Genomic DNA, 15,276 nt, shown 5'->3' with positions numbered 1-15,276 from the left:
AAACCTTCTGAAAGAAATAAAGAAATGTCAGGGATATTTCAACTACTTATGAATAAACAAATGGATCTCAAGTTACAACGTTCTAGCAAGTAAGTAGTATTCTCACAGTAACTTTGGGAGAAAAAAGCTCGTGGTCAATCAGAAACAAAGAAACAAAAAAACTAAACTAGAGTTTTTAAAAATGGATACAGAATTTCCATTTTGGACAATTAAAAATTTCTAAAATAATGTTAAGGGTTGTACAACATTGTAGACGTAATCAATGCATTGACTTGAAAACTTAAAAATGGTGGTTGTCAGTTGCCATTGAGTTAATTCCTATTCACGGCTGCCCCAGATGTACACTATAGAACTGCTCCATAGATTTGTCAAGGCTGTGATATTTTTTAAAAGCAGACAGCCACCTCCATCTTCCAAGGTGCCTCTGGGTTGGTTTGAAGCACCAAACTTTTGGTATTGAGTGCTTAACCATTTGAGCCCCCAAATGTATGTCTCTTTTTATTCATTTCCTGCCTGGTGACCAGATGGGAGAGCTGCACAAATAGACACACCTAGGAAAGGTGCCATGTGGATCCGGCATCCAGGCTCATAACTGAAGGGGAAGGAGATAAAGAAACAGCCTATGTCAGCAGCCTCTGTTCCAAACAGGTCCTGGCCAGCCCTGGAAAAACTTTTACTAGGAGAAGTAGCTCAACGGACTTGAGGGGAAGAAAAAAGAAAACGAAAACAGCTGGTGTGAGGGCAGAGAGGCACAGCAGGCCTATCTGAAATTTTTCAGGCAGATGTGAAAGCAAAAGTCCATTAGGTGGTGCTACAGAATGACTCTTAATTTCCTGGTTGTTTTTTGCTTTATTTTTATGTTTGTTTGTTTCTTTTTCTTTTCCCAGTTTTATTGTCTTTATATTCTTTTCTGGGTTTGCCTGTGTTTTGTTTTTAGTTTTGTTTCTTTGACCTTTTCCTCTTGTGGGAATGTTTTCTCTTCTTGCCTCGCCTGACAAGAGACAGCAACTATGGTCATAAAACCAAGCCACAGTTGTACTTGCTACAACCCAAACAATTGGGCAAGAACCAACATCAGCTGCTATACACCAGAGCAGTAACTACAACCAGTATCTGCTAAATCCATTCTGAACTGAATTGTACAGTGAACAGAGCTCATCTCCTTATTATACCCACTAGGACGCAATTGGTGAGTGCTTATGAATACACCAACATACATTAAACAACTTAAATACAAATACAACACCACCACAGTGCCTAGAAAGCGTAGAAAATTTCTGTCCATATGAAGAAACGAGACAGAAGAGCTCAAACAAATGACCAACAGTAAGAGTTGGAAACTGCGTTTTAGGAAGAAGAAGCATTGGAACTACCTGATAAAAAAGAGTTTAGGAAAATGATATCGAGGTACGTCCAAATGTTTCACAGAAAGGTCGTGGAAAACAAGAAAGAATTTAGAAAAGCAGTACAATCAAGCAATCAAACAAAACAGATACAACACTGGAGACAATACAAACCTGAAAACAGATGACCAATACTAAGATCAGAAATGGATAAAGCAATGAAAGGGAAAAGGAGCAGAAGTGAATCAATGGAAGTCAGAACTAGTGAGTGTAAAGATAAATCTCTTAATACTAGTAAGATAGAAGAACAATGAGAAAAGGGAATGAAAAAAATGTGAAGAAAGCCTAAGATTCATGAGGGACAACATATAGAGGAATAACCTGTGGGTGTCTGGAATTCCAGAACAGCAAGACACAAAGGAAACTAGAGAAAAGATAGTAGAAGAGCTACTGGAAGAAAATTTCCCTAACATCATGAAAGATGAAAAATATTTAAGAATCCCAGGCAGGATACACCCCAAAAGAAAATCACCAAGACATATCACAATCAAACTCTCCAAACTCAAAGACAAGAAAAGAATCCTGAAAGCAGCTCGATCAAGCATGCAGTCAGGTGCATTGATAATTACCGGTGATTGGAACAGGGAAATTAGAAACCAAAAGAAAGGATCTGTAGCTGGAAAATACGGCATTGGTGGTGGAATTTTGCAAGCTCAATGACTTTTTTTTTTTTTATTGCAAATAACTTTATTTTCAACAACATAAGAACAACTATACACGTGGACCTTGCCAGATGAAATACACAGAAATCAAACTGAAGACAGCATGGGAAGAGATGATGGAGAAGCTCATTATCATCGGCTCAAACAAGGTCAGGGGCCAAATGTGGAACAGACTATCATATCATATCATATCATATCATATCATATCATATCATATCATATATCATATCATATCATATCATATGCAAGTTCAAGATGAAGCTGTAGAAAATTAAAAACCAATTAATGGGAAATCAAAATTCAGAGATCCTGTCAATAACAGATGTGATGTATTGAACATTAATGACCAGAGGAGTTCAGGGATGACATAAAAAATACCATACATGAATAAAGCAAAAGATTGGTAAATGACAAGCCATAGAAAAGAGTTGATGTCAGAAGAGACTGTCAAACTTGTTCTGAGTGTAAGGATAGTTAAAGAGAATAGAAGGAATGATGAAAAGTACAAGATAATTTCAAAGGCCAACTCAAGAAGACAAAGTTAAGTATTATAATGACACGTGCAAAGACCTAGAGTTAGAAAACTAAAACGGAAGAACACAGCATTTCTCATGCTGAGGAAAAAAATTCAAGTCTCAATTTGAAACACAGAGGGTTTTATGGGAAAAATACTGATTAGCACAAGAAGTATAGAAAGAAGAAAGAAGGAATATACAGAATCACTATCCTGAAAATAACTAGTCAATATTCAACCATTTGAGGAGGTAGCGTATGGTCAAGAAACCATGGAAATAAAGGAAGAAATCCAAGCTGCACGAAGACATTGGTGAGAAACAAGGGCCCAAGAATTGACTGAAATGTTTCTACAAACTGATGCAGGACTGGAAGCACATATTAGTCTATGCCAAGAAATTTGGAAGACAACTAAGTGGCTAACAGAATTGAAGAGAATCATATTTGTGCATGTTCCAAAGAAAGGTGACCCAGCAGAATGAAAATTATCAAGTAATATCATTACTATCACACACAAGTAAAATTCTGCTAAATTAAAAAATGGCTGCAACATTATCAACAGAGAACTGCCAGAAATTCAAGCCAGATTCAGATGAGAACATGGAACAAGGACTACAATTGCTGACATCAGATGGATCTTGGCTGGAAACAGAGATTACTAGAAAGTTGTTTAGTTGATTTTACTGACTATGCAAAGGCATCTGACACTGTGGGTCAAAAATTATGGATAACATGGTGAAGAATGGAAATTCTAGAACACTTCATTGTGCTTCTGAAAAACCTGTACAAAGACCAAGAGGCAGTGCAGTCTTTCAAATAGAACAAGGGGATACTACCTGGTTTGAAATAAGAAAGGTATACACCAGAGTTTATCTTCTCGCCACGCTTATTCATTTCTGTATGTTAAGCAAATAATCAGAGAAACTAGATTATATGAAAAAGAATGCGGCAGCAGTATTGGAGGAAGGCTCATCAACCACCTGTGATGTGCAGATGACAGAAAGCCTACTGAAAGCAAAGAGAACTTGAGGCAATCCCACTCCTCAAAAACCCTAACATGGTCGCTATGATTTAAAACGGATTAAATGGCATTTAACAACAACTAATGGAGGAGTGATTGAAGTTGTGAAAGACTTCATTTTACTTGGATGCAAAATCAACACTCATGGAAGTAGCAGCCAAGAAATCAAACAATACATCACATTATGCAAATCTGCTGCACAAGACCTCTTTAAAGTGTTCCAAAAGCAAAAATCATAGTTTCAGGACTAAGGTGCACCAGAGCCAAGCCATGATATTTTCAATCAACTCATATGTATGTGAAAGTTGAACAATGAATAAGAAAGACCAGAGAAGACCCGATGCATTTGAATTAGAGTGCTGGCGAAGAATACTTTAAGTACCATGGACTGCCAGAAGAACACACAAATAAATGTGTTGGAAGAAGTACAGCCAGAATGCTCCTTGGAAGTCAGCATGGCGAGACTTCATCTCTCGTACTTTGGAACGTTGTCAGGAGAGATCATTTCCTAGAGAAGAGATTCATATTTGGAAGTGTGTGGATCAGCGGAAAAGGACAACCCCAACAATATGGAGTGACACAGTGGTAGCAATAATGGGTTCAAACATAATGACATCTGTGAGGATGGCACAGGACTGGGTTATCTTTTGTTCTGTTGTTCATAGGAGGGTTGTTATGGATCGGAACAGACTCACTGGTACACCTAACAATAACAAATGCTGCACCACATTCATGGATGTTTACATCATATGTAAATATCCACATACAAATATTCTATTCAAACCTTTATATATTTGAGGATATATCCCACACTCTGTCCCACACCTATTCAGTCTGTGTATCTATCCACACATCTACCCACAGATCACTGTTATCGCAGGATTGTATATATACCAGCATGTAGCCCTGTTCCCTTTAACTCTTGCTCTCTTCCCTGTGTCTGACCCGGCCTTCATCATTCTTCAGCAAAGCCATGCTGTCACTTGGATTAACATGTCTATCCTCTATAGCTAGTCAATTACTCCCTCTTCCCTCCAACCTCTGGTAACTATCAAGGAATGTTTCTTTTAGCATGAAACCCTTTTCTTGACTTTTTACAACAAATATCTGATACTACACTTGTCCTTTTGTAATTGACTAAATTTACTCAGCATAATGTCCTCCCAGGTTCATCATCCATGTTATGAGATGTTTTTCAGATTCAATGGTATTCTTCAACGTTAAGTAGCATTCCACTGTGCTTATGTACCAAAATCTGTTTATCCATTCTTCCAAAATGGCCATTAGGCTGTCTACATCTTTTTGCTATTGTGAATAGAGCTGCAGCGAACATAGGTGTACATATACTTATTCTGTCATAGTGCTTATTTCTTTAGGATATACTAAACAGAAACATTACTGGGTCATACGGTTATTTCTATTTTCAACTTTTTGAGTAAGCATCTTAGCACCTTCCACAGTAGTTGCACCATTTCACAGTTTTGCTAGCAGTGTAGACGAGTCCTAGTCTCTCTATACCAGCATGTGTTGTCTTCTGGTTTTTGGGTCTGCTATTAATGCTGGTGTGCGATGCTATTTCACCGCTGTTTTCATTTTCATCTTTCCAATGGCTAGTGATCACAAGTATTTCTGTTCACGTTTTCTGTCTATTTTTTAAGTGGACTATTTGTCTTTTTCTTGTTGGGGTGTTGAAGTTTCCAATAAATTTTAAGGATGAATCCCCTGTCTCATAAGTCATTGCCTCCCCAAATTTACAAAGTTTAAGTGCTCTTTGATTTTGATTAAACTTGCACGACCTTGCTAATGTTACTTCCTGTTTATAAAATGATATGGGTAGCTGTTTTACTTGAAGTAAATACTATTTATCAAACATCAAACAAAAATTAAATACATTTTTATGACCTTATTCACTGTCTATTGAGTAAAAATAACATTTCTCAAGAAGACAGTTGCAAAGCATGAATCTACTCCTGTTAGCTATACATGAATAAAACTGTTATATGTCTATGTATAAAAGGAAAGACCAGATATTACAGTAAGATAAGTACAATTACAGATGATCCTTTAAATCATGCTATCAATGTTAATAATAACGTTCTGGCAAGTCAAATTCACTATTTCATGCTACTACTACAGAAAACAAAACAAAAATTGGTAAATTTCTTATATACTATACACTTAGTGAATTAACTCAGAAGTTTTATCTTAAAAAGGAAAATGCCAAAAAAATCTAAAATCTCCATTTCTTACCAGTGATGCTGATAATTCAGTAACATGCTCTTTTTCAAGAATTCTAGCTTTTGCTTATCTTCAGCTTTCTCTGTATGGTATGTTTTTGTACAAACAAGTTTACAGGTCTCTTCCTTATTAAATGTAAACTGCATTAAAACAAAGTAAAAAGTAAATTAGGAAAAAAGACAAATCATTCAGGTCATGTATTACTTCAACATGCTGTTGTTGTTGTTAAGTGCCATCTAGTCAGTTACGACTCGTAGCAACCCTGTATAGGATTTCCAGGGCGCAGCTGGTGGGTTTGAACTGCCAATCTTGTGGTTCTGAGTCCAGTATTCATAATTAGCATAAAATTCCCAGTTTTCATTAAATGACTTAAATACATTCATATGGGCAATAAACAGTTAAAAATTCCTCGTAGTTCAGATTTAAATTTCACTTGTAATCAGTTTTTCTAAAAAGTTGAAATCTATTTTCCTTTTTATTATTAATAGTTTTTTTTTTCTTTTTGAAAATTCCAACATACATCACTTCAAATTGCAAGTAAATCTAAGAGGAAAAAGAAAGAAAAAGCATATGTAAAACAAACCGGATATTAATTACTCTTGGTAATATCCTATGATCACATTTTAGAAATTCTAGAGTTGACTTTTGAGTAATAAACAGAATTTTTATATTCACTCAATAAATATGTCAGTGCTCCCAAAGTACCAGGTAATAGGAAATACAAAAGTTAACAAACAAGACAGACTGGATGACGTAAGAAAAAGTTGAATTTGGATGCATAAAAATTTGGGTAAACAATTTTTTTTTATACACAAATGAAAGACTTTCAAATGGTTAGGATCTTAGTTAACTAGTAAAGTTGAAACACAGTTAAAACAAAAAAATTGGGAATAAAAAAAACAATAAAGTTTAAAAAGTAAGGATTTATTTAACATGCCTTCAATTTTAGAGTTCAAGACTTATTTCAAATATGTGAAAATGATGATATTCACAATGTAATATGGTGTTAATGTCTTAAAGAAATGTCTCTTAGTTTTCAGAAAGCTGCAATTTACTATACTAACTATACAGGCAAAAACATGGTAGGATAAGTCCTGGACTGCGAACCACAACAAGCTCAGCAGTCTGAGTCTACCAGCTGTTCCATGGGAGAAAGATGAGGCTTTCTGCTCCTGCAAAGATTTACAGCCTTGGTTGGTCTGAAGATGTGTGAACTCCTGAGCCTAAGGGCAATGACCTAGCCCCAGGGAACTAGGGTTGAGAGTGAAGCGGACAACTGGTCTGCAGTGTAGGGAGGTGTGCCTCCTTGCAGCTAGTACCCACCTGACTTACCTTGGATGTGCAGTTAATCAGAACTCAACCCAGGGAAGAAAAAAGATATTTGATACTGTGAACAAGTGTGAATTGCTACAATCTGACAAAACAGTTTTGCTTATGAATTCAGTGACTCAAAATTCCAACTGGAATGGAAGGATTTTGTTAACAGCATTTAACAAAATTTATACAATGTTTCTAAGTGCATAAAAAATTATCAAGAAAGATTAATACGAAATAAAAATGGAACTAGGAGGCAGAGAGATTTACTTTTTATTTTATATTTTTCTATATTATCTATTTTTTTAATATGTCCATATGTCATTACCATGAACTAATTATTTTTCAAAGATAAGAGACCACTGTTCTTTGTACAGTACAAACACATGCAGTGTGAAAGGACAACAGATTAAGAAGTTAGGATCTACTGATGAAGTGTGTACATAAAGGCATGCTTAGTTTGTCCGCTTTAACTGATGTCCTAACTATGCATTCAAAGATGCTACAAATACACTTTTTTTTTTTTTTTAAGTTTTTATTGTGAATTGAGTGAAAGTTTACAGGGCAGAGCATCAGTTTTACATTCAACAAATCATACACCTTGTTTCATTGTAATGATTATAATCCTCTCCATGTACCATCATCAGTTAACACTATTTGTCTCTATTCATTGTAGCTCTTTTTTTTTCCTTTTAAATACTCAAGCATATATATTATACCACCAAAGGGCACATTCTGCAAGTGTGCCTCCTAGCTGCCAGCTCTCAGTCCCTTTATTCCCATGAATCTTGAGTCCTCAGCTGCTCCCTGTCTCCATGTCCCCATCTCTGCTTCCATCTCTGGTGTCACTGCTTCTCTAGATAAAGTCCCGCATTCTGATTGTGCTCTTCTCCCTTGATGGTCCTATGGGCCTCTATTTCTGGACTGTAAGATTATCTAACTACTCCCCTATTTTTGTTACAAAACTTCTACCTTTACAATTGTAATAGTCACAATTAGTCATGATAACAACTACTCATTATTGAATCATAAGAATCGTATCCCCATCTCCTTTCACCAGACCCATCTAGACAGGATGAAAACTATTCAGTGGGGACTATCTTCCCCCACACACTCTTAAACTAAACTCTCTCTTGAAAACTTATAAGCCAGTCACGTCAAGCCTTTATTGACCCCTCATTTTAGGTTGTTGTTAAGTGTTGCCGAGTCGATTCCGATCCACAGCGACATAGTATAGGGTTTCCAATGAACAGATGGTGAGCTTGAACCACCGACCTTGCAGTTCAGACAACTGTGCAGTCAGATGCATTAGCCCACATGCCCGTCCCACGTAGCCAATGTCTAAGTTGCCCGTCCCTATCTACCTTGTATACAGATGGGATAGCATTGATACTTGATGTGAAGACTCCTTCCCTCTCTGTTCGTATTTAGAGCTACTACCTCCATGAGTATAGTTCAAGTTCATCAAATTGTAGCAATTTACCCTGGTTTCCTTTATCAAAAACATTTTTTTTTTTTTAATCTTCCTCTAGTTGAATTCTGATTATTAAGCCATTGAGTCTAGGTCTGCAAGTTTGGGCATTCTTGTGCATCTCCCCTCACTTCTTATCAGCTAGATGCTTCACTCTCAGCTCTAGCCCTCTGTGGCTATGTCCTTGTCCATGGGCTCAGGTGTCTCCAGGTCTCACCACATTTTGGACTAACCAGCCCTTCCTCTTCTCTCTCATCTCCAGGTCAATGGGAGCCTATGGAATGAGGCTGAACTTATCCCATTTCTTCACTGCTGCCTTCCCCCCACCCTCCTTCCACTTACCAGTAGACCACTGTGGTCACCAGCAAGCTTACATTCCTATTCATGTGTTCATGTGTCTATTTTACAACAGGGGTTTGTCCTGAAGGAACTTAATTACCTGACTTGATGGTTTCCTGGTAAACAGCTTGCTTATTCTTGTAGTAGCCAGTCAGTCATATTGACATTTTTGTTTCAGGTTTTTCCAGATGATCTTTCTTTGAAGATGTATCTTCTGTTGCTCTAGCTGTTCCAGGTTGGTCTGTTTGTCCTTTCTGGTGGGAATGTCCCACTTCAGAATGTTCTGAATGGGGCTCAGGATTCCACCTAAGGTCCTATACACTGCAAAGTTTCCTCAAGAGGCTTATTTCACTGGGCAAGTTGTAGAATCCCTTTGAGGTATTCCAATCAGTTATAGGCTGAAGATGGGCTTACAAGCTGTCTGTAATCATGTTTCCTGACATTCCTTTCTATCCCACTCAAGTGTCAATTCTACAATAGTAGGCAAAGGAAACCAATATTCCTAAGACAGTCAAGCATCTTAGTATTATTTCCCCACTTCAGACTATGCCTCGTTCCCTGTATCACAGAGCCCTGCTGTTCCAAGACTACAAATATACTTTAAATGGTCAAAATAGAAAGGTTATCTTTACTTAAAACTTGAGAGTCAAGGACTAATGATCTATCTGCTAATTAAAAGTCTACAGATAATGCTTGCAAAGACGTAGAAATGGACTCAGAAGCATCTGGATCTAATTTTCATGACTAGTTTCAAGTTGGCTTGAAGGTATCTCTGTGAGGTGAAGCAGGGGACCTGAGAACTCTTTTGTAAGTCGCTGCTTTATCACTTATAATAATGGCTGAAGGAATGCTCAAGAAGACAGACTTATGTATGATATAGGATGAGAAACAAAAGGATCCCAGATGCAAAAGAAAATTTATTTCACCTAGCTATGAGAGTTGTTATCAAAAGCTTTTTTCTTGAACAACAACATAGAAAAAAAAAAATTTTCCCCCTTTATGATGTCATTTATTAAACCAAAAGAAAAGATGATACATTCTGGTTTTTACGTTACAAGGGATTTAATTCACTAATTTGATACCTTACTCTTCCTCAGCACAATGGTACTGAGGGGAAGGCAGTTTGCATGGTTCTCTAGCTCCCTTTTAAAAGGGCAGTATGAAATTTCAACAGTGAACATCATCATGCTTCTATTCAAATCGCACCTCCAAGAAAAGTGAGAGAGAATTTAAGATATAAGCTCTGCTCAAGACAAGAAGATTCAAACCTCAAATTAAATATTTCATGGCAACAACTTACGTTACACCAGCTGTTCCATTATTGTATTACAAATTATCACTGGAAACAAATGACAGCAGTATCCTCTCTGCCATTACGACTAATTTTAACATAAAACTGTTTTATATCCAAATACATGCATATAAAACATTTGTACAGATAAATTAGTGTTTGCAAATTAAAATCCTCATAGTTAACACCCCCACATGTCCTTCCTATGTTCTGAAATCTATACACTTGTTTTCAAGACTAGTAACACAGACATGCTGGTTATACATTAAAACATGTCAGAATCTACACATCAGAATAAACATGTCAGAATCTACAAAGATAGTTTTAGAACTGACCACCTTGTAAAAAGCAAACCCAGAAACTCAAGGCTTTTGTTATTGTCTAACCCTGTATTTAAGATTTAAAAGGAGGGCACTGAATGCTCAGGTCAGGTATTTACTAAACAGTGTTGATTTCTACCACCAATTTAGTCTTAATAAATCAACAGCTGAACCAGGATAGTCTTTTTCAGCTCATTGTCTATTTAGGAACTGGAAACATTTTTAATTAAAGCCTTCATTTTTCCTGTAGACTTCTACATGTGTGGCCCAAACAACACTGTTTCTGAGCTGGTTTCTGATTCAGTTTTGTAATTACTTTTTCAACTTCGCTTTGGTACTAAAATGCAAATTTCTTTTTCAGAGCCTCTGTAATGAGGGCAGCAGGATCAGTAGTGTCCACTGGTTTGGGCTTGACATCTTGTTCAGAACTTTTCACTGAATGAAGTTTTACACTATTCATATCTTTAAGGATTTCTAGCATATTTGGCATGTCAGGTTTCTTTGGTTTGTTTTTAACCAAAGTTGTTCCAGCACTGGCCTTCTTCCCTCTTCGTTCTTTAATCAGATCAATGGCACATCTACTTTGGTGAAGCTCTGCTGAAGAGAGAAGGGGAGGTGGTGGTGGAGGTGTAGTAACAGAAGAGGTAGAATCTAAGTCACCTGCAGTGAGACTCTGCTGCTCCTGCAGGGTGACGATTTTGGCAATCTGGGCCCGGAGTGCAGCAAGCTCATTTGCAACAGCATTGATCTTCTGCAAGGCTTCCTCATTCGCCAGCACCACAGTCCTTGGTGGAGGCGCTTCTTGACACAGGTGTGGGAAAGAGCCCTGCTTGCTTGGGGTTTTCTCCAGAACAGGAAGGTCATCCTGAAGAGGCTGCCTGACCTCTGTCCTTAGCCTTGTTGAACAATCTCCATTTTCTCTGATACCCATCCCATATCAGCAAAAGATGTCACTGCATCCTCTCCTGGGTGGTTGGGACTCCAGTCTGTATCATGGTTGGTAAGCTGAAACTGAACTCTTAGACACTGAATCAGAGATAAATTGGTATCAATTTTCCTTACAATACTTCACGATGAACCATATGGCTTTCCAGACCAAAGTATTGATTGCATGCTTACTCCAACTTGTTGAAACACCATTCTAACTAGGTGCTTAATCCAGCCAAACATTTAGATGGTCAGTCTCTCCAAACTTGCATTTCAAATATTTCAGGCATACATAGCAGCACATGCCCATAAAGCACAATGGTACCACACGACTGCCTGTGCCTTCCTTCAGCTACTCACTTAAAGAAAATTTTTTAATTAAATAATTTTATATTATAATATTAAATACAAACCTTGTATGGTGAAGGTTCAATTCTTTCCCCAAATAATACCTGACCAAGGTTTTCAGATGGGCGTTTTCCTTCTGATGCTTGGCAAAAATCAAATCTGGGGGCAAAGAACATTAAAATTCTTAAATACAAAAGGAAGCAATGAGATATCAAATACCTAGTCCATCTTGGAGGCAGATCACATGCTGTACTGATCAGTTCAGCAGCTCTAGGAAATAAATATAAAATATAGTCTCACTCTAACTTCTGTATATCACATCTAACCAAACCAAAACAAAACCCCTGAGAATTAGGCCTTAGAATCCTTTGATATCTAAATTATACTCTTAAAAAAGCAAAATGCACTGCTGTCAAGTTGATTTTGACTCATAGCAATAAAGTGCCTCATTGGGTTTGTAAGGCTATAAATCTTTACAGGAACCCACAGCTTTCTCCCATGGAACAGCTAACGGGTTTGATACACCAATCTTTAGGTTAGCAGATGAGTGCTTAGCCACTGACCCACAAGGCTCCTTAAAATATTAGTCCATTATAATTGATTTTTGTTCATTCTAATATAAAATAACGCATCGTTATTCTGGTTGTGATGCAGTGGATCAGCACTAGACTGCGAACCACAAGGTTGGCAGTTCAAACCCACCAGGTGTCCCTGGAAACCCTATACTGGGTCGCTCTGAGCTGGAATTGATTCGACAGCATTTAACAACAACATTTATGAAGCAAATTTTGTAAATCTTTAATCAAAACTTTCAAATCCAAATCTATACTTAAAAATGACATTTCAGGAAGATGTACCAAGTTTACCACCTGGGGTTCTGCATAATTGTGATATGCTAACCAATATATCCCAATATAGGGAGTCCTGGTGTGGCGCTGTGTGTTAATGCACTGGACTGTAAAGTTGGTTTGAACGGCGAGGTTGGCGGTTCAAGCTCACCGGCTGCTCCTCGGAAACCCTATACAGGGCTGCCATGGGCCAGAAGCGACTCGACAGCACTTAACAACAACATATCCGCAATATGAGAAGCACAGCTAGACAGACCCTGTGAGAGCAGGGGGCTGTGAAGAACCATATTCAGTCAGCTGTGACTTTCTTCCTATGTTTTAATTCTCTTGTACTCTTTACTGTTGCTATCTGAGAACACATTTATTTTGACTCTACATATGCAGAGTAAAACAGCTCCATAGTATTTTCAAGGCTGTGACCTTTTGGAAGCAGACTGTCACACCTGTATTCCTAGGTACCTCTGGGTGGGTTTGAACCACCAACCTTTTGGATTGTAGTAGAGTGCTTAATTATTTGTGCCATCCAGTTGCCTCCTGATATTTATTATTAACCAGATTTCAATAGTTTTATCTAAATGTTACAGCATAACTGCAGCTTTGCTATAGAAGATTCAATGGCAGTTCTGTGTTCACCCTGGAATGATATGTGGAGGATCTGAGGCCAGTACAATGATGGCAGCAAATTAGTGCGATGCTCAAGGAATTAAAGAAGATGTTTGTTTATTTAGCAGAACTAACAAAAACATTTAAATTTTCAAGAGTTAAATAAATTATAGTCAATCCACACATGAGTTTTGTATTATCTTCTTATATAATGTAGACATATGAATTTTTATAAGATATTCTTTTTTATATGCTTTTCTCTGCAGTAAAAAATATATATTTTCTTTTAAAACTTTTAGACACCAGAGAAATCTGGAAGCCAAGGAAAGTTCAGAAACTATATTTTATACCTAATATGATGTATAACAGTCAAAGAAACACAAAGTAACCTGTAATTAATGTACAAAGATGTTCATGTAACACTTTTGATAATAAAAAACTGGAAAGAATCAAGTGTTCATAAATAGGGAATAAGGGAAAAAATTCATACATAGAATCTATAACTCTGCAATGTAACAACACACAGCTACTAAAAGACTGAGGGGGTTACATAGACACTGAGATAGAAAGATGTCTACAATAGATTCTGTGAAAAAACAAAGTGTAAGTCAAATACAACAGTATGTGCCTACTTTAAAAGTAAGGACCCTAGATAGCACAGCGGATTAAGTGATAGGCTGTTAACCACAAGGTTGTTGGTTCAAACCCACCAACCCCCTGTGGGAAAAAGAAAGGCATTCTGCTCTCATAAAAATATATTAGCTTGGAAACCCTAAGTCTAATTTTATTTTTACTCTGTCTATAGGGTCTTTATAAGTCTGAATGGACAAGATTCAGTGGGTTTTTTTGGATTCTTTAAACAAAAATGTATCTGTCACTTTATCATACTTTGGTGGCTTGCGAGTTGCAATGATGTGGGAAGCTATGACACCAATATTTTAAACACCAGCAGGATCACCCATGGTGAACAAGTTTCAGTGAAGCTTTCAGACTAAGACAGACTAGGAATAAAGAGAGACAGACTACTTCTGAATGATTAGCCCTAAAAATCTCATAAACAACAACGTACCACTGTCAGATGTAACACTGGGAAATGAAAGATTACAAATAGCAGCAGGATATTGCCAAAAGATGAGACCCTAAGGTTGAAAGGCACTCCAAAAATGACTAAGGAAGAGCTGTCTTCCCAAAGCAGAGCTGACAAAAATGATATGAACAGACTAAAGCTTTCAGGACCTTGATTTTCTGATGGGGCACAACTCCAACTGCAAGCATCCATCAATAATCAGAACATGGAATGTACCAAGCATGAATTTAGGAAAACTGGAAGCTGTCAAAGATAAAATATTCTAGGCACTGTTATTGTTGTTAGGTGCCATCAAATTGCTTCTGGCTCATAGAGACCCTAAGCACAACAGTAAACATCCTAGGCATTAGTGAGCAGAAATGTACTGGTTTGAATCCATTTTGAATCAATCATCAGGTTTACTATGATGGGAACAACAAATTCAAGAAGAATGATGTTGCATTCTTCTTCAAAAAGAACATTTCAAAATCTATCTTGAAGTACAATGCTGTCTTGTGAGAGGATAACATTTACACACCTATAAGGAAGATCAGTTAATACCACTATTATTCAAATTTACACAGCATTCACTAAAGCCAGTGATGATGAAATTGAAGAATTCTACCAACTACTTCAGTCTGAAATTGATCAAATATGCATTCAAGATGCACTGATCATTACTAGTGATTGGAATGTAAAGGTAGAAAACAAAGAAAAAGGATAAATAGTTGGAAAATACGGCATTGGTGATAGAAATACTGCTGGAGATTGCATGACAAAATTTTGTAAGACCAACATTATTCATTAAAAATAGCTTTTTTAAAACAAAATAAAAGACAACTATATACCTGGACCTTACCAGATGGAATACACAGGAAAAAAATTCTGTGGGAAGAGAAGTGGAAAAACTCA

The 15,276-nt window shown here is 37.1% G+C and overlaps 1 protein-coding gene and 1 pseudogene across 1 annotated transcript in view; both read right to left on the bottom strand.

Moving 5' to 3' along the window:
• The window catches only part of LOC102835998 (transmembrane 9 superfamily member 2-like), a 64,137-nt gene that overhangs the window by 27,188 nt on the left and 21,673 nt on the right, over positions 1-15,276 (bottom strand). Inside the window, exons 3-4 of the mRNA XM_006870792.1 lie at positions 11,913-12,006; positions 5,850-5,977 (exon numbers count right to left, since the gene is read on the bottom strand). Coding sequence (XP_006870854.1) covers positions 5,850-5,977; positions 11,913-12,006 — 222 coding nt within the window. The remainder of the gene's footprint in view (positions 1-5,849; positions 5,978-11,912; positions 12,007-15,276) is intronic.
• On the bottom strand, positions 10,776-11,742 carry LOC102829106 (annotated as a pseudogene).

The sequence above is a fragment of the Chrysochloris asiatica genome, unplaced genomic scaffold, assembly GCF_000296735.1.
Source record: "Chrysochloris asiatica unplaced genomic scaffold, ChrAsi1.0 scaffold00151, whole genome shotgun sequence".
NCBI classification, from domain to species: domain Eukaryota; kingdom Metazoa; phylum Chordata; class Mammalia; order Afrosoricida; family Chrysochloridae; genus Chrysochloris; species Chrysochloris asiatica.
Note: the sequence above shows the minus strand (reverse complement) of the source record. Positions and strands in the feature narration are given on the sequence as shown.